Source organism: Vulpes vulpes, chromosome 9 (genome assembly GCF_048418805.1).
Source record: "Vulpes vulpes isolate BD-2025 chromosome 9, VulVul3, whole genome shotgun sequence".
Taxonomy (NCBI): domain Eukaryota; kingdom Metazoa; phylum Chordata; class Mammalia; order Carnivora; family Canidae; genus Vulpes; species Vulpes vulpes.
In genome coordinates this window covers 7201660-7221709 of record NC_132788.1, presented here as the reverse complement: position 1 = coordinate 7221709, position 20050 = coordinate 7201660, and the positions used below count along the sequence as shown (strand labels likewise).

Below are 20050 nucleotides of genomic sequence, written 5' to 3'. Positions count from 1 at the left end.
TTTATTTAACAATTAAAGCATGTAAGGTTGTGAATTTTTATCCAAATGCAGCTTTGGGGGCACCTGGGTGGCTTAGTTGGTTAAGCATCTGCCTTGGACTCAGGTCATGATCCTGGGATGATCCTGGGATCCTGGGATCATGCCCACCCCACCCTCAGGGCTCCCTGCTCAGCAAGGAGTCTGCTTCTCCCTCTCCCTCTGCTCTTCCCCCTACTTGTGCTCGCTTTCTCTCTCCCTCTCTATTTTTCTGTGTCAAATAAATAAATAAAATCTTCAAATTCAGCTTTGGCAGCATTCCATGTTTTTAAAATGTAGTATCTTCCTCATTATCCTTGAAGTAATCTATAAATATAAGATTGATTTTCTTATCTCAAAGGTTAGGAGCATTTTAAACATTTCTGATTTGAGGTTTTTACATTGTTCAAATTTATTTTCTTGTTTCACTGCACCCTAGTGAGAGATTATGACCTATATAGTTTTAGTAAATATTTATTGAACTTTTTCTTGTGGCTTAATATATGACCACTTCTCAGTGGTATTTATGGATACTGGGAAATAGAAGATTGCTTCTCTCAAGCATATATTTCTGTCCAACAGAAATATATATCTCACACAATTTTAAATTTCTTAGTAACCATTTAGTAGCCATTTAAAAAGGTAAAGAAACAGGAAAATTTTAATATAGTTTATTTAATCTAACATATCCAGAATATGATGTCAGCATGTAATATAAAAATTATTAATATGGTACCTTTGCTTTCTTTTCATTTGTACTAAGACCTCAAAATTTGGTGTGTATTTTCTACGTTTACCATGTTTCCATTAGGATTAGCCACATTAAGTGTTCAGTAGCTACCAGTGGCCAGTGGCTCCTGCATTGGGCAGCACAGCTGCCACAACTACAAAGTTCAGTAAAAATATTCGAGTCCACTGCATTACTTTTTTTTCAGATTGCTTATATCCATGTTACGTCCCACTCCTACAGAAATAGTGTAGCGTGCACGGCAACTTCTGCTCATGTTTCTGACAGATTCCACTCTATCTGGCTGCCATCTCATAATAGTTGGCAATATTACCTTTTCATTGTAAGGTGAACCTCTTAGGAATGGCCTTCCTAATCACAGACATAACGTCCAGAAGACTAGGTTTTAAAAAAGAGAAGAAGACTGGCAGGTTTTCTATAAAACTGATGAGATATTTTTATGTGAAAAGAGACACCACAAAGCAAGGCGGCACTTAAATGCTCAATTGATATCAGTCTGTCCAGCTCTTTATCTTGTTAACTCATTTATCTTCACAACCCTGTGATGCAGGTACTAGGATTATCCCAGTTTTACAGATAAGGAAACAAGAGCATAGAGAGGTTAAGTACTTGCCCAAGGTCACACAGCTAAGAAGTATCAGAACTGGGATCCAAACTCATGCTACATCACTTCTTCTACTACACAGAAGAAAACATTTTAAACATATTTAAAAAATGTAAAACCCAGAATGTATAAAGAGCTGCCATCCATCAGGAAGAGAAATATAAACTACCCAATAGAAAAAAGGGCAAAGGATAAGAACAGGCAATTCATAGACAGAGAAATGGAAACAGCTAATACACATGTGAAAATACACCCAATTTGCAAGTCATCAAGGATAGATAGGTTAAAAGCAAGATACGATTTTTCATCCAACAGATGGGCAGATGGGAGCAGAGATCAAGAAGTCTGCTAACCAGGCTCAGGGGCTACGTGAAAATGGCCTCCCTTCACATCCTTGGAGTATTATCAAATTTGTCCTGCCTTTTTGAATGGCAACATGGCTGTGTCCACCCCGTTTAATTTATTTAATTTTATTTTTCCAAAGATTTATTTATTTGAGAGAGAGAGAGAGAGCACTCACGCACAAGCAGGAGGGGCGGAGAGAGAAGCTCAAGTAGATGCCACCCTGAGCATGGAGCCCCACGTGGGGCTCGATCTCACGACCCTGAGATCATGACTTGAGCTGAAACCGAGAGTCGGACCCACCACCCACGGGGGTGCCCCTGTCCACCACCGTTTAAACTGCACTTCCCTGACCAGCCACAGTCTCCCACCAGCTCACTGAAGCGCCTCCCAATCAAGCTCCATGTGGCCACTTGCTCAGTCAATGGCTCAGCTTCCCTGCAAAGCTGTGCGGGATGCACTGAGCGCTCTGGGCAGCAGGCTGCTCTCCAGGCCACCTGCGCCAGGCCACCTGCGCCAGGCCACCTGCATGCTTCTCTCCCCACCTGCGAGCCCCTTGTGGCGGTCTTTGCTCTGATTCAAGCCAGCAGCGTCAGGGCACAGGGAGTTGTCTTCATGAAAACTAAACTGCAGTTTCTAAGTCGCTAAAAACCAAAATCAAAACCAAACAGCTGTTAGATAAAACAAATGTAAATGGAAGGGGGGGAGCCTCAAGAAAGTCTGTAAGGATTTTGCACGTAAGAGTCTTCCTAAACGTCTGAAGGCCCAAACCAGATGGTGTCTCAGGTCCATCCTCTATGAGGAGAGACATGGTGGGTCCTCGGGTGAGAAGCCAGGAGCCAGACAAGGCCCGTACATGTTGGCACTGCAGTTTTTAAATGATGAAAATCTATAAATGAGTAGCTTCTTTAGTCTTAAAATATTTAAAAAATAGAGCGATACCTTTTATCAATGTCCAGGATACCTTTCTCCATACAAAGGACTCGTCGTTCCCTTTGTTAATTCATCCCAGATTCCACTCTGTCCCACGATATAACGGGTCTAGATTTCTAATCAGTTGGAGGATTTCTGTCTTTCCATGGAGGATTTAAGCAATTTATGCTCATTATAACGGAGAACATTTGCTATGGACTCTGCTGCCTTATTTTATGCTATTGGGGGCGGGGGGAGCTTTTTAACTGTTTGCTCTTTTAGTACAAAGGCCCCGCTCTCTCTGCTTTGAGCTTTGCTTATGTCGTAGAAGGCTTATACCATGTTTTAAGTTCTAGTAGGGTTTATCTCTAAGCTTTCCAAAGGACTAAAAATCTTTACTTCTCTAATTACCAAGGTAAAAAAGAAGCATTTCCCCAGAAACTGGTATTTGTTCTGGGGACTAAAGAAAAAGGCCCCGTGGTGGTGATACTGTGTGAAAGAAGCTGGAGACAAAACAGTATTATAGAATTCCTTCCATATGAAAGTCAAAGTTAGGAGCGGTGAGCCCTGTCTGTGGCCAGGGGACCCCGAGGTAGGAGGGATGGACAACTGCAAGGGGACTTCTCCATGTGTTCTGGCACCTTCCATGTGGTTGCTTCTCTGAGTGGGGCTCCCCCTGCTCCAGGGGACATATCTATCCACACCCCCCCATGTGCATCTTCTTTTCCGGTGGGCGGGGGGCGGGGGTTGCAAGTGGCTTCTTTATGTCTCCTCCAGGGTTTTTGTGCAAAACTAGGAGAAGCCACATCGGGAACAGGTGACTACACATGATTTACATCAGGTGTTCCATTAAACACTCCTGACACAGCCCTTTCCGGATCCCTGCTCACAAGTCCCAAGGGCCTGGGTGGATCCCTCTCGATCCTGCCAGGTGGCTGTGCACAAACCAAGCCTCCCCATGCCTTCCCCAGCAGGTGCAGCCTGGTCACGAGTGGTCGGTCACGAGCGGTGCACACAGGTTACTTTTGTCTTTTAAATAAACGAGAGGAGCAAAAGTTTCGGCGGACTCCAGGGCAGGAGGGACGGGGAGGGCAGGGCACCCGGGGCTAGAACCAGTTCCAGGACAGGCTGGAGGGGCGTGCGGGTACAGCACAGAGAGGAGGACTGTGGACTGAACCCAATCTCCTCCTTTCCCCCTCTCTCGCCACTTTTGAAATCTCGCGGTGACCACACACCGCACATCCCTCCCCACCGTCCTCTCCCCTTACTGCTGATCACCGTGCTCCCATCTCTAGATCGCGGGCTTTCTCTCTACTCCCGAGTGATCTTTGCCCAACTGGAAGGAACACGCCGATGTCCCAGCTACGCATTTCCGTTACTGTGACTCCTTCGTGGATCCTCCCTCCCGGCCGGCAATAAACCCTTAGGCTGCCTGGCACTTTTGCCTCAGCCAACTGATGTGCAAGGTGTGCCTGGACCATCTATGTGGTGCAGCAGGACAGGAAGGCCCTGGATTTCCGCACCGGTCCGCTCACCCTTGGGTTCAAGGGCCTCTGGAGCAAAGCGGTGGACGTGGGCCACAGATGGCCCCCAAGCTCCCTCCCCTGCGCCCCGGGAACACCCGACAACCTTGGGCACCCAAAGGATGCCACCTTGCTCCCTGATGAAACAGCGCTGCTGTGCACGCCCAGCACTGGGCTGAGCTCTCCTAGAAGCAAAGGAGGTTGGTTTGTTTGTTCTGTTTTGTTTTTGGAGCCTGTGAAACAACGTGCATTTCCCTGAGTGTTCTGGATGGCTAAACCCACCAGGAAGCGTTCTGGGGAGCCTGCGGGGCGGGGCGACCCCTCACGGAGGAGGCCTCCCCTAGTGCATGGAACCACCAGTCCCTTCTGCACGGAGCTCCCACCCCTGGGCAGCCCTTTACCTCCTGCAGCTTGATCTCCTCGGGCTGGAGGATTTCCAGCACCCCGCTGCTCTGGATCTCGGGCAGGTCCTGCCAGAGGTTAAATCTCGAGTGGGGGTTACTGAGGAGGCAGATCTGGGGCAGAGCCTTCCTCTCGGGCGGGCTTGCCGGCTCGTCCTCCTCCTCCTCCTCGTCCTCCTCCTCTTCTGGGGTCTCCTCGCTGGCCGGGGAGCCATGGGCATTGGCGTGTATCTCTGCATCCTGCTGCCTCCTGGTTTCAATTTCTTGGAGCGTGGATTTATCTCGGTATTCCTGATACAGGAGCCCTGAAATCAAAACAAAATCAAATTTGATTTGAAGAAAAAGGGACAGATTTCAGAGGCACGGCTTTCCAAATCACTAGGTCAAGACGTGGTACTCTCACCGAGGGCAGGGGCCGTGCCTAGGAGAACGGAAGGAAAGCCTTCCTCCCCAGAGGGCTCTCCCCGACCCAAGGAACTGCCACCGTCTTCATTTCTTGGGGATGATCAGCATATGGAAGATTTCCCCATTTCCCCCCCCCAGAAAAATAAAGAGATCCCTGAACGCATTAAAAATCTGGTCACACAAATATGTGGCTTTCCCCACACATACTTGGCAGACAGCTCGAGTCTAGAACTTGATGTGTTGATAACCAAGGGGCACAGTTGATGGAAATGCCCCAATTATGTTTCAACATCCCAACAGGATGCTTTCCCTAGCCTTAAGTGCTTCAATATTAAAACTCGAGCGTGTTCATTTGTGAAATGGGAATAGTTGTAGATTCTCATTTTGAAGGAGAAACCGATATTTCATCAGCCTTAGGATTCAAAGGGGAACATTCTTTTGTTTTTTTTTTTTGTTTTTTGTTTTTTTTTGCTTTTACAGTTTCAGGCTTACTTCCCTGACCAATTGTACTTAAAATAAATGCATTTTAAGTCTCCAAGGAGATTTGGGGGTACATATGAATCAGCACAAATGTAGCATCTCCGGAGGGAAAACCCTGATTTCAGACATCCTGGCTGCCAGGTGGAGGGACTGTCTCTTCCCAGCAGAAAAGCTTCAGGGACAAGGTGGGAGGAAGGGGGGAGGGGGTCTCGGCCCAGGAGGAGGGGAGGTGGGGACTGGGTGGAGAGGGGGTCAGGCCCCTAAGGTCATGTCTGCTGGCCATGCCATGGAGGTGGCAAAGTATCCCGTGGGCAAGAGAGAGGCCCCGAGAGACCTCAGGCAAGCAGCTCCGGTCTCCGTCTTCGGATGAGTGTGGAGAGGAAGGGAGATGCTGTGTTAATTCCCCAAGGGGGTGATGACGGAGGCCCAAACTGCATGTGGTGGTGCGGGATGGAGCCACGTGCCTGGTTCAGGGAACAGTATCAAGGCACAAGATGGGTCCTGGTGTCTGCCTGGTGCTGGGTCACGAGTGATAACCAGGTGACCAGCATAGCAACAGGGTCTGGTGGCCCCAGTCAAGGAGACAAGGAGCCCAGGAGGAGGGGACAGCTGAGGGATGGGGGGCAGCGGAGAGATCCAGGTGCACCTGAGGGGCATCCAGGTGGGGAGGGCCGGGAGGCAGCCAGCCCAACATTCCGGTCTGGCCTGCGGTCAGGGGCCCCTTGATAGTCCACCCATAAAACAAAGATGATTTTCCCAGGAGAATTCTAATTGGGATAAACGTACCACTTGTAAGGCACTTTCTCTTACGATGCAGCACAAACGCTATTATTCCTTTCTTATCTAATTGTTAAATATATCTAAACAGGAAACAAAGGAAGGAAGGAAAGCAGACTAACTTTGAAGTCCTGAATGCGGCTGGATAAATTATATTCCTACACGGAAACCCAGTAAGTCCGCCCTGTGGGGCTCATGAGCTCGCCTCCCATGCCCCGTAACGCTGGATGACGAAGCCTCTATGCTAAGCGTAGCATTTACTTTAAAAAATTAAGATGCTGTGATTTTGCCGAGCTCCATTCCAGCAGAATATAAATGAAGGTGATCTGAGAGAAGCCCCGAGTCTCTGTTAAATGTAATCCGGACTGAAGATCTATGAAGACAGAAGCTTCACGTCACTACGTAACCGGGTTCAGTCGGGAGCCTGAGACCTAACTGTAGTGCGGACTTTGAACCGACTCGTCTCCCGTGATTCTGGTGCGCGGGGTTTACAGAGGTTTAAACGAAACCAAGTTTCCACGAGCTGACTTGGATTCGATTTTCAAAATGTGAATGAGCCTCCCACCTAGCGGGTACTCAAACAGTCACTGGATCCGACACCTTTCTAAAAAGCGGCTTTGAGGGCGCCTGGGTGGCTCAGTCTGCAGAGCATCCGAGTCTTGATCTCAGGGTCGCGAGTTCAAGCCCCATACCGGGTGTGGAGCCTACTTTAGGAAAAAAAATGCAGTTTCTAAGCCTCACCGAAGCATCTAACCAATTTGGCATCTTTTTGAAGGTTCAAAAATATGTCTTATACATGCTATCGTCGGCACATCATGGATAAATACTATCTCCAGCATCTCAGTGTGATACATATGGTGAAAAGAGACAAAAATATCAGCATTGTGGGTAGCTGGGTTGAAAATATTAATTCTGAAATCACATTGTGGTAGACACTGTTGGCTGCCTCTCCTCTATCCCCTCACACCCCGTGTTCCCAGCTGGCAGGGGAGGGGTTTTGTTTGGGCACTGACCCATTCCGCGCTCGGGGAAGTGGGAAAATGTTGGCTGACCAAGACCCACTGTGACGCTATGTTGTACACCTGCAACTAATATTCACACTGTATGCTAATCAGAATTTTTAAAAATTTTTAAAAAATAAAAAACTTTCTCTAAAAAAACAAAACAAACAAAAAAGAAAATATTCTTTAGAGAGCTCTCAAGTATAATGAGAGCTCTCAGTAGCATAATGGCTGGCCTTAGGGACTCCCTTCACAAGAGAAAAATCACAGAAATTAGGCTTAAGATTAGAAATAAATGTCCACATCCAATGTAAATTTCCCTTAAAATCTGGCCTCGTCTGCCCTATAACTCTACAGAAAGCACTCAGCCCTAATCTCTAGGTTCAAAGTGTACACGTTGCTCACGTCTATACCAAAAGCCAGGAAATAAATCTAACAAAAGCGCTTGGGGGAAAAAAGAAAACCAAACCCTACAGTGATACTTCCCTCCTTCTTGCCAGTGGTGGGTTTAGGCATGAACATGACACAGCCTGGCCAAGGAGAGTAAGGGGACATTTTACATCTTTCAGAAGTGCTTTCCAGTAGGTTAAGCATCTGGTTCTTGATCTTAGCTCAGGTCTTGATCTCACGGTTATGAGTTCGAGCCCCACAGTGATGCCTACTTAAAGAGAGAGAGAGAGAGAGAAGAGCTTCCCCAAAAGATGTCCCTCCTCAGTAGACACTTAAAGAAAGACTTTTCTTTTTTGGCTTTTACATGTGTCTGTCTGTGATGTCTGGAGCTGTGGTAGCCATTTTGTGACATGAAGTGCAAATGCTGAGAATGATGGAGGGAAAGGAGCTGGTGGGTAACTGCTTGGCTGATTGAACCAATTCCAGAATTTTCTACCTCTGAATGAAAAAAAAAATACTGCCATTGTTTAAGCTTTTTTTTTTTTTTTTTTTTTTTGGCTGGATATTCTGTTACTTTTAGCCAAAGACTCCCAAGACAAGTAGTTTCCGAATACCTCTTTCTGAAGAATTTAGAATATGAATTTAAACACCAGTTTTCCTGGAATCACTGTGACTACAAAGAGTTATCTGACACACTGTGTAACCATTTTTCATGGCCCGTTTATTTTTATTGGTCTTAAAATTCAGATTAATAGTGTAGTCTTACCTGAGGAGCTACATGTTAACTGATTAAATGTCTATACTCATTGTTCTATTAATATGTTTTCCTATCTCATATTTTATACATTCAGCAAGCACAACTTTATATGAAAATTAACTTTTACCGGTTAAATCTTGCACCTGGTATAGTATATTCATGCAGATATACAAGACCCAGTTCCCATCTTTCCCACTTAAAATGTTTCGTACCAGGCTGGCTGTGCTGCCCTGCAAAAGAGGGTAAGTTCCTTCCTGGCTCTTCTTGCCAAAGCCCCTGGAGTCATTTTTGAATGAGATTTTAGAATCTCACTTTCTAAAGAGAATTGTGTTTTTTTTTTTCTTTGAATCATTCAAATACAAGCTTTCAAGGGGTGGGGGGTTCGTTGATTTTTTAGTGAGCACCTTATATGCGTCAAGCATTTATTAGCTCAGAGACAACAGTGCCCACATGCACATGCAGGGTCTCAGGGTTTGTGATCTGTAACGACGGTTGTGTGCCGTGTCGTGCACAATCCTGGAGGAACTCTGTTCTGGCCTCAGTGGGAGGCACTGCAGGACCTACCACAGCGGTCTACAAAATGTCCATACATGGTTTCCACTTTCCTCCCCGCTTAATTCTACTGTGACTTGCGGAATCAGTCCTTTCCTGATAACCTGGCAAAGGCTTCACTTCGTTCCTAGAGCTGAAAGCAGGTGGGGCTGTTGTAGGACTCTGCTTAGCACAGGCCCCACGTCCACAACGAGGGAAGTGAGAAGGTGCTGACAGCTCGTGCTGCCATCCATCCATCACAGCTGGTGAGCCACTACTATGGATCCAGCCCAGGAGCCGGAAAAAGATATTCACCAGTTACACCAGCACTTACTGGAGGGGGGAGAAAAGACTCCACGTCAGTCCCTATGCTTCGCCACACGGGGAACCAGGGCCAGCATGTGTGTGCACCAGAGCTCAGGGTCCCTGGCTCTCAGCTTGAAGCCTGTGCCACTAGCCTAACAGGACCAGCTGCCTCCAGGAGAGCTGTCTCCACACGCCCGGGATTGCTGACGAGAGCCTAGCAGAGCTAGGAGGCAATCCTAGAGAGCCTCATCTCTGTGAGAGGAGGCATGGAGCTCTCGGCCTGCACTCCACGTCCTTCCCAGTTATGACGCTGATTTTAGCCACAGAAGATCCCTTTCGAGAGGGTGGAAGTCAAGGTCTCTCCAGCGTCTGCCAAGGCAGAGCTGGTTTTCCTCACTACAAAGGGACAGGGAGTGTGGCAGGGAGGTGGGAGAAAGAGGTGGTGTTGAGGCCTCTTTGTTTTCAGATCGGCCCCCCTCTATCACCCCAGCAAATAAGGAGGAAAACCTGCCACCATCACGGCCACCAGCCAGCCTGACACCCAGGGGGCCTGGCGTGACAAAATTCCTGGAGTCAGCAGCAGCTTCCCAGCACGCGGGGTGCACTCCACCCCCTCAGCTGTGCCAGGGGCTCAGCTCCTTTCAGGGATCAGTCTGGAAAAACCCTTCCCAGGGAAGAGTGGGCCGGCCCCAGGAGTCTCCCGAAGGCAGGGTCTCCTGGGGCAACACAAGCTCCTCTGCCACTCCAGACACCCCGCAGCTGCCTGAACGCCGGGGGTAGAGAACGATGCTGATGTATTTGGGAGAGGACATTTCTGAACCTAGAATTTTAATTGAACGAATAAACTGCAGCTCTGACAACACCAAAGAACAAAAAAAAAAAAAAAAAAAAAAAAACATTTTCTAAGCAGCCGGTACGATTTTCCAAACGATGGAAACCCACATTAACCATTTGCTGCCAACCCTGGTGACGGTGATGGGAACTAGTTTGCCGTCATTAGCAATGTCTGACTCCTAAATCCAAGTGCTCGCCTTCCTGGGACGCCTTCTCCATCCACTTTCTGCATTCACAGCGTACTCTAGCTGCAGCTGTGCAGAAGCCAGACGCACACAGGCCGTGCCCCGCACCTGGGGCCTCGTTCCTGGAAAAGCAGGTGAAACCGGGCTTGCCTTCCTGACCCAGGGGCCTCTGGGACCGCACCCCTCTCTACTTTGCCCTTCCTTCCACTGTGCAAAGTCCCCCAGGCCTCCTCCTCCTCCTGAGCGGGGTCTCTGCAGGAGCCTTTCTCAAGCTTTGATGTCATTCCAGGTTTCCCCCAGGCCCCTGCCAGGCCAGGTCCGGGCAGCACTGTCTCCTGCAAGGCCCAGCAGCACCTCACCCCTGAGATGACAAGGGGACAGCGGGCCCTCCCCCAGCGGAGGGCTGGGCGGCTACCCCTCTTCCCAGAGCAGGACACAAATCCATTTGCAGCAGCCCAATTAGGCATCAGTACTGAAAGGTGACAGTCTCACCTACGGAGCCGCTTCGAGCCAAATATGTCCCAAAACGTTCCTTAGCCACATCAGATACATGTGCTCCCGGAAGCCAACGACCTCGGGCGCAGGGGCACGGCCGGGTCACCCACCTATTTGTTCGATGAGGTTTCTCCAGGAGTCGGCGGGGATGGGGTGGATCATCTGCAGGGCCTCGGTGAGCGTGGTGGGGCTGTCGGCCAGCGCCGGGCACTCCTCGGGCGTGGCCCCATTTCCCGGGGTGGAGGACGACTCGCTGCCAGGAGCAAGGAGGGGCAGGGCCGGTTATTTTCAAGCAACGACACACGTCGGCCGCCGGCGGGGGCATGGGCGCAGGTGGCCCAGGCGGGCCGGACCCTCCCTGGACCGCGCGCCCCGCGCCCCCCGCCCGCGCCCCGCGCCCCCCGCCCAGGCCCTCGCCGTCACCGCAGCGGGGTGCGACCCGGTGATTCATGCCCGCCCCGGCCCGCCCCAAGCCTCCGTGTTTTCGGAGCCGGGAGCTCGCGGGCAGGCGTCGGAAACTTGGCGCGCCCTCGGCTCCCCGCGGCGCCGCCCCGACGGCCCGGCCCGAGCGCAGCCCCCGCAGCCGAGCTCGCGCCCCAGGCCCGCGGGGGGGGGGGGGGGCCGGGGCCGGGACCCGCGGCGGCCGAGCAGGGCGCACCCCGCCCCGGGCGCTCCGGCTGCACGACCCGCGCCGGGGGGGGGGGGGGGGGGGGGGGGGCGCGGGGGTCGGCGTCCGGGCCGGGGCCGCGGCGCGGGGGTGGCGGCCGCCCGCCCTCACCTGCCCGGCAGGTGTCCCGCCGCCGAGTCGCGCGCGTCGCTGTCCGAGGTGGAGCTGTCGTGGTCCACGGCGCAGGCGGCACTGAAGGCTGCGGCCAGCAGCTCCATGGGGGCCGGCGGCGCGGGCGCTGGGGCCGGGTCGCGGGCCGCGTGGGGCGGGAGCCGGGCCGCGGGCGACGGGCGGCGGGCGGCGGGCCACGGGCCACGGGCCACGGGCGGGCTCCGGGACCGGGTCGCAGCGCGCGCGGCTGGAGCCGGAGCTGCCGCCGCCGCCGCCGCCGCCGCCGCTGCCGGGCGCTCCCGCGGGCGGGCGCGCGCCTGGAGGCTCCGGTTGCCACGGCAACGGGGAGGCGGGAGGGCGCGCGCGGCGGGGGCGAGGCCGGGAGCCCGGACTGGGCGCCACCCGGGCCCCCGCGCCCTGCACCCCGCGGCGGCCGCGCCCGGCCCTGGGAGAGCGGCCCGCGGGCCCGGTGGGGGGAGGGGCCCCCAGGCTCGAGCTTGGAAGGTACCGGCCACGTGCCCCCGCGCCCCGCGCCCCGCGCCCCTCGGACCGCCGCCCCGCCCCGCCCCGCCCCGGGACACCCCCCCACCCCACCCCCCCACCCCACCCCCCCCACCCCCACCCCCGCCTCTGCTGCCGGGACCCAGCCTGGCGGAGCGCGTCCTCACCTGGGGGAAGGGGGGGCTCTGTCTGAGGGAGCCCGAGGTAGAGCCTGCGGTCCTAGGGGAACCCTGCAGCCCAGCTCCTGGCCGAGACTATGGAGGGGCGGGGGGGGGGGCAGCCCGCGTCTTCCCTGCGGGTCTGGCCGCCCTCGCGCACCCAGAGGTCCCGGTGGCCGGCGCTGGGTGTGCGGGAGCCAGAGGAGAATCAAAGCGCCCCAAACTTCCACCCGGGTTCCCCCGCCTGGTCCCATTGAGCCTGGCGGCCCGCACCCCCGTGTTAGCTAGTTCAGTCCACTTCTGACCCCCAAAGCCGGCAGAAAGGGGTAATGGGCCCGAGCGGAACGTGAGCCCTCATCGGCCTGGCAAGGCAATGGGGGGGGGGGGGGGCTTTCCTCGGTGTCCTTCGCCGAGGCCGGCCTGCGCCCCCCCCCCCCCCCCATGGGCCCGGGTGACAGCGGGGCCAGCGCCTGCAGAGCGGCTGAGAGCAGAGTGGAAACCCTCCCTCCGCACCTTGCCCCGCACTTAACTTCACAGATGCCTCCTTTGGGGCTGCACATCCTTCTGGTGGGAAGGCCTTAGCTACTGGGTAGTGGGTCGGCTCTGTGGGGTTCCTTGGCCAGCCATCCCCAACACCCAGGTCGTGGTAACAGGGAGCTGGGGTGCGGCGGGAGGCGGGAGGAAGGAAAGCAGCTTGAGGGGAGGCTTGTAGTAGCCGGAGAGCCCCGGGGGCCCTCCCACAGCTCTGACTCTGGGAAACGGAACTCCAGTTGCCCCAGTCCCAAAGCATAAAGCCGCCACTTCACTCTTGGTCCCCTCTAGGGCCACATTGGACGGGTCTGATGTCTTGCTCTGAAGGCCTCTGATTATTTGCAAGGCAACCACCTGGTCTTTTCTTTTACCAAGCCAGAGGCCTTCCTTCCTCCACTCATTCCGCAGATCCCACACAACCCTCCCTGGAACTCCGCATTTTCATCTGCTCTCTGGCCCTGCCTGCCTGGATGCCTCCCGCACATTCTAGTGCGCTCTCGTGTCCCCACTGTTCCCAACAGCCGGAGAGCTGGCCCCAACCTTCTTCCTTCACCCCACTCATCAGTGCCTCACTGAGCCCCCTGGATCCTTCAAAGCAGCACCCCTGCCCCTCTGCATTTGGACCTCTCCCCAGTCCATCCTTCTCTCTGTCTCCTTTCTAAATTACGGGTCTGCTTCCCCGCTTAAATTCCTGCACTGCTGTCCCATCACCACCAGCCCCCGGGGCACTATACCAGGCTCTTCACCAGCATCCGGCTCCATGCCTGCTTCCTTGGGGCCACTGCCCTAGCTGGCTCCTCTGAGGCTTTAGCTTCACCACAGTTTTCCAGGCTCTGGGCTTTCAAGTGCTATTCCCTCTGCTAGAACTCTGCTCCCCTGGTAGTCCTCACTCCTGCAGGTGGAGGCATACTGGGGCGCCCCCCCCCCAGGTGCCATCCCCTGAGTAATGGGCAGCATTACCTGGCACTGTAATTCTTTGTGAATAGGGCCATCCTTACACTAAGCCATGGGCTCCTCCAGGGTGGGCACCTGGTGTCTTACTCATCTTTCATCCGGGCGCAAGGAGGAGCACAGTGTGGCCAATCACTAGGACCTACCTCTTAGGACGGTTTCACCAGCCCTTAAATTTGATGTAACACTAAGTTGGAAGCTGTTACTTTCACACTTTGCTCCACCAAGGGGAAAAGATCCATTTTTTTTTAAATCAGAAAATACTCAAGCGAAATTACGTATATTAAGATGAGCATAATAAAACCTTCCAATTGAAAAAGAAGCTAAAAATATCCTCCTAATTATAAAATCGGTTTAGAAAGTCACTGAGTTCTGAAGGCATATAACTTTAAGCTAAATCCCGCACATTCTCTTTCCTGTCATATTTGGTGCTTATCAGGCTATTAGTAAGATCTCCATTTAACGAACATTTGTTCAGGATCATTCACAAAGTATAGATCAATATTTCATACACACACACACACACACACACACACCTGATTAGTACATGGTAGGTGCTCCATAGGATTTACTAAGAAATTCATAGTAGATTTTGGAAAATATTCAGTTATTTTATATACTTAACCTAAGCATTGTTTATTTCTTCCTTTGGACTATAAAAGGTAAATATTGGAAACACAGGGGATTCTTATTTATCCTCTGCTTTAGGAACCTTCATTTATATTTACAAAATGTTATCTTATTCTGAGGAAGAATAGGGAGAACCAGAGGAAATTTAGAAACTATCTCATCCAACACTTTTCTTTTACAGAAAAAGCAGCTGAGCCAGAGGGTTAAAATGACAAGCCCAAGATCACACAGCTGCCTAATGGCAGATTTTTGAAGTCTGTGCTAGTAAGTATGCTATGTTCTGTGGGACAAAGGAAGTGCAAATTTCTATTCACTTATTCTAAGTGTTTTTTAGGGTCACATGGTATGTCACCAGGCTCTCAAATGTGAAGACACATTTATATTTTTAAATCTAGTAGGAAAATGACTTGGATTTGTTGTTGTTGTTGTTTTGGTAGTAAGAGGATAATCCTTACATATATATTGGAAACATCTAGAAACAAGTGCTTGATAGCTTTTAATTAAATTACCTGTATCTTCTACAGCCATAAAGACAGTAGGTTATTTTTGTCACTCTCTAAAGACTTTTTAGTTGCTTTGAAAATCAACACATTTAAACTAGGTAGGCAGCCCCAACAGTCAATCCACAGGGGGCTACTGCCTCAAGGTTAACTGAACCCCCCAAATTCAGGGAGAAAGTAGGAAAAAGACAAAATGTGCCTCTCTCACTGCAGTGCAGCTCCAAGAAACCCGGAAATCCATACCTGATGGATGGAGTTTTCTGCAAGACTTCCAAAAGGAGATTATTCTGTTGGGGGTTTGTGAAGTATTTTACTGGTGAGGTGGAGGTGGAGTCCTTTCTTTCGTTTTGAACATGAAGATAAATCATTAAGTGTGCAGTTGTAAATATTATGGAAATAAGTTAAAAACAATCAGTTTAGCTCTTTGTGGTAAATAATTGATCTTATCCAAAGAGAGGTTTATTTAGCCTCTGTCTTGGGCTCCTGAGAGGTGATCTCTAAGCCCCTGGGATGGTATCTGATAAATCAGAAGAGTGTCTTTGCTGACTTAGAGACCTGGGAACAGATAAGGTGGGGGCTTTGGGCCAGGTGATCATAGCTCAGCCTCCAGAGGGGCTGAAGACCGGGTGGCCAACTCATTCTAGGTGATTGAGCCCCAAAGAAAACGCTGCACCCCAAGTCTCAGGTGAGTTTTCCTGGCTGTGACACACTGCTGGCCAGGAAGAGTGAGCACTGTCCATAGCTCCGCTGGGCGATGACAACTGGAATTCTAAGTGGAACTTTTCTGGACTCTGTCCACGCATCCCTTCCCTTGGCTGATTGAAGTCTGTAGCCTTTCATGGAATAAGCCATAACTGTGAGCGGGACAGCTCAGTGAGTTCTGAGCCCTTCGACTGAATTTTTGAACCTGAGCGGGGGGTGACACAAACTCTGCAGTTGGTGTTGTAAGCTGTCCCCAGATGTCACCAGCCTCTACCCTGATTTAGAGTCCAGTGGCTGTGTTCCCTCCACAGTCTTCCTTTCCACGATGTCTTGTTTTCTCCTTCAGTGTGCCCTAAGGATTGCTGCCAGGTTAGTTTTCCTTGGACACGTCTGATCCCACACATCTATCATCTTCAGTGGCTCCCCAGTACTTTGCTGATTATCTGTTGCTGGAGGAGTTAGTTGTACAGTCCAGCCTGTGGCTGCCCTGGATGAAAGCTGAGTCACCCTGAGAGCTCCTGGTCCTGCTCTGTTAGTCCTCCCTGTTATCACTCACTTGCATTGTTTCTCTTCCTAGTGAAGCTAAGATTTGAGGAGGGGAAGCTATGAGGATGTTATTTATCTTTGCATCGCCGGCACCCAGTACATCCAGGAGGCTTCAGGAAATAGTAAGGTAGTTACTCAATAGTTGGTAGGCGTTACATTGACTCATCCTTGGTTCCAATCCTTCTTCTAGTTATTGAAGGTGGCATTGGCATTCCCTTGGTGTTTCATCTTGCTCTTTGGCCAGTGAAGATATTTCTTTAACTGACCTTTTTGGGAGCGAGCAGGCTTCTGGGGTTGCTACCTCAAGCTTGGGGGAGGTAGCTGTGACTTGTTTTGACGAGTCAAAAAAAAATCCACTTAAGCTGGATTCGCTGTTTTGGTAAAGTGAGGAGTATTTTGAGTTTCTCCTTTGATATGGTTGCTATGGTGGACAGTCGTTACAGTGTGGGTTAGATAGGGAAAAGCTCAGAGGGGCGAAGAGATGCATATGAACCTTTGTCTGATTTAAGGAGCTGGGCCAGCACTGGTTAGGTTTCAGTGATCACGGGAAGCCGGCTTACTCGCTAGACTGACATTGCTGCGCTCAATGACATTTTCGGAATCAAAAATAGGTGGCCAAGCTTTGCTCGACTTCCAGATGTGAGAGGCAGCCTGGATGATGTTGCTTGGCTCATGAAACATGGGATTTTCCCAAGCATTCTGATGGTTGTTGTGTCTTTATAGTGGCCTTTAAAGGCTGGGACAAATCCTGGCCATGTCTTCAATTATGAGACACAGACAATCGTATGGCCTTGATAGAAATGTGTTTCTAAAAACTGGCTCCCCAAAATAACTCATGGATAAGAAGCTGTAACACTTGTGTCTTTATCTGGAACTGTGGGAAATGAGAGAAGATTTGGGCTGTGGATTTCTTTGCAATATTCCTAACTGAGGAGCCTGGGACATATAGGGTCCAAGAATTTTGGCTCTGTGTGATATCAGGGCTTTTGACTAATAGGAACATCCTGGATAAAGGGATCTAAAGAAGAATACTGCTATTTTCAAGATATATTGAGGCTGAAATCTAGAATAATTAGGGAGTTGCCTCAGTACACATAATTTACATTTTAGGTTGTGGGCATGGGGGTTTACACACTCTTAAGTTGAAACTCAAACTGTGGAGGGATGACTAGCCCACCTCCTTCCACTTAAATTTAGTTATTTTAAATTACCTTATAAACTATATAGTTAGATCTAATTTAGTCCTATATATAGTAAGTATAGTGTACTATACAAATAGGAATTTTTATTAGTATCATTACCACTTAGGAAGCCTACATTTAGCACTAGAATACATTCACTGTTGTAATGGAGAATTTATTTGCCTTAATCATTAACCAAATGTAGCAAAATCGTATAGGTATGAAATGAGAAAGATGTCCATTCATAAACAAAGTACTTGTAGGAATGGCATGTCATTAACAAAATTAATAATTAGAAATTGGTCACAGATTATTCCTTGAGAATTGCAAATAATCGGACTTTAGAAAAGTATTTTCCATAACGAGAAGTAAGGCGCACGGTAGTTTTTCATCTTCTGCTGAAATCAATCCACCGCACCCTTAACATCCAGTAGAAAGAACGTTCTATGTTGAGTCACCAGGAGTAAGGTTAAGGATTTCGAGTCTCAGGAAAGGGCTCATATGTGTTTGCTGGAGAGAGATCACTTTAAAAAGTTGTTAGGGATGAGAACAAGATGTGCCATCAGACCTACTGCCTGGTTCAGGTCTTCTGCTGCCCATAATAATGTTCACGGATATGCCTTTTCCCCCAGAAATTCAAAGGTTTTGACTACTTTTGCTATTTCTTTTTCGAGGACTCTAGTCAGGGAACTGGCGACCACGGTGTACAAATTAGCACCGAATAAGTGGACGCTCTCATCAAGAGAAAGCAGATGTTTCAAAAACATATCAGATACACAGCAATCAAAGAGTTTTAAAAATGAACAGCCAGTGTTAGCCAAGACTTGGAAACTATCATTTGCCTCTGGGGGTGGGAGTGTGAATTGGTACAACCTTTCTGGGGGGCAGCCTGGCAACCCATATCATAAACCTGCAAATGTTCATATTCTCTGGCAAAGAGAGTCTATTTCCAGGAATACAGGCTAATAAACTGTAAGAATCTGTGTGGAAAAAAAATGGCCATAAGAACTTATATTCTTTTTTTATTAGAGTTAATAAAGAATTTAATAAATTAAAAATAGCGAGTTCAATAAATTAAAAATAGCGAAACATTGGGAGCAACCTAACTGTCCAATAACAGGAGATCGACTATTTTAAATTAGGACGTACCTTTGAAGCGGAATATCACTAAAAACGATTTAGAAAATATCTAATAATCTGGAAAGCTGTCTGTAATATATTGAATGGAAAAGCAGAGTCCCAAACTGGATGGTAGTGTGATCTTATTTTGTTTATAAATAGGCTTCTGTACACAGAACTTCAGGCACACAGACACATTGGAAAGAGGACTGCGAGAAGGTTCACGAAAACATTTCACAGTACTTGCAGTTAGTTGGATTCTCAGGGAACTTTCCTGTTTTTTATTCGCGTGCTTAAAATTGTTTCTACAATAAATGTGTCACTTATGTAACGAGGGGAAAAAAAAAGTTACTTTCAAAAACATTAGTCCCTTAAAGTACATGAATGTAGAGCATGGATTTAAAGCACTCACATCACCGTAGGGAATCCTGGTGAAGTTGAGAAAGAAGGCTGGGCTGTTGTGTACTCTCTAGATTTCCTTGGGGGAAGGGTGGCAGGGGGACCTCAGTTCATTACATAAATCTTGTAAAAAGCTCTTCGGTTTCCAAGGAATCATGAATTCAAATTTTACAGTAGATTACTTCCTGGCATCTCTAAAACGAAAGCACTTCCCTGATAGTCTCATGTGCCTGGTTAAAAATAGTCCCTTTTCTAGAAATTCCCTTTTCCTCCTATCATTCCACATGTACCACTTCTGACCAGGATGTTTTTCTGCCTTTTCCATTGAAGTCATGGTGCCATACAGGAGTCATCAAAGAAATCACTGCCTCCCACCAAAGGCAGGTCTCCCTAACGCTCCAAGCCCCTTCCCTGCCCCTACTGCTTGGCTATATCCCACCTGTGTTGCTAGTTCAAATGCCGCCTCCTCCATGAAGCCCACCCCCAATCCCATCCCATCGCTGGCTGTGTTCACTCACTCTTAGCACCTCACCAGGCCTTCTCTTAAAGTTTGATTACTTTCTTGGAGAATTAACTCTCTGTCCTATGGGACTATGCAAGGAGACAGGAGTCAGCCTGATTGATGTCACCTCTCTTGCTGTGTGAGCAGAGACCTGGTATGTCCTGGAGGCTCTAGACTTACTTGCTAAATGGAGCTGGAGTTGGGGGAGGCTGGAAAGCACACAGACATGCTTTTGGTATCATCCCAGTGCCAAGACATCTCTTGGACCCTAGTCCTTTACCCATTGAATACTTCCCTTGCTACTTACTCTCTAGAAAGTTAAGTGCACCTCAGTGAGATGGCCATTGTGACCTGGGGGGACCATCCGTTTACCAACAAAGAAATGAAATTTCACTTTTGTTTCTTTACCTATTTACTGTTTACCCCTCCCCTGAGCTGACCGAGGCTTCTTTTCCTAACTTTTTAAAAAAATATTTTATTTATTTATTCATGAGACACACACACACAGAGGCAGAGACACAGGCAGAGGGAGAAGCAAGAAGCAGACTCCCTGCAGGGAGCCAGATGGGGGACTCGATCCCAGGACTCCGAGATCATACCCTGAGCCGAAGGCAGACGCTCAATGCTGAGCCACCCAGGCGTCCCTTCTTTTCCTAATTTTAAACCCATGTCTCATTTTTTCCATGCAGTGGAAAAAAATTAGTGCATGCTAAATTATTGCTATTGCTAAAATGTTGTTCAGCCCTCGGAGTAGCTTTTATTTGTCACAGAGTCAGCAGGATCTCTAGGACTGTTGCTCTGTTACATTCAGGGTAAAAAGAGTCTTTAATAGTCTCTTTTTCCTTC

General features: G+C 49.5%; 2 protein-coding genes across 3 annotated transcripts in view; one reads left to right on the top strand and one right to left on the bottom strand.

Annotated features, from left to right (window-relative positions):
* NGEF (neuronal guanine nucleotide exchange factor) overlaps positions 1–20050 on the bottom strand; it is a 102616-nt gene that overhangs the window by 27444 nt on the left and 55122 nt on the right. Inside the window, exons 1-3 of one of the 2 annotated variants that reach the window (XM_072719151.1) lie at positions 11485–11758; positions 10817–10959; positions 4546–4850 (exon numbers count right to left, since the gene is read on the bottom strand). In XM_072719151.1, the coding sequence (XP_072575252.1) occupies positions 4546–4850; positions 10817–10959; positions 11485–11591 (555 nt within the window). In that variant the 5' untranslated portion in view covers positions 11592–11758. Of the gene's footprint in view, positions 1–4545; positions 4851–10816; positions 10960–11484; positions 11759–20050 lie in introns of those variants that run through there. The other variant, XM_072719149.1, reaches the window with a different exon arrangement.
* NEU2 (neuraminidase 2) overlaps positions 11866–20050 on the top strand; it is an 83314-nt gene continuing 75129 nt past the window's right edge. Inside the window, exons 1-2 of the mRNA XM_072719152.1 lie at positions 11866–11988; positions 14437–14519. The gene's annotated coding sequence lies outside the window, so the exon portion shown is untranslated. The remainder of the gene's footprint in view (positions 11989–14436; positions 14520–20050) is intronic.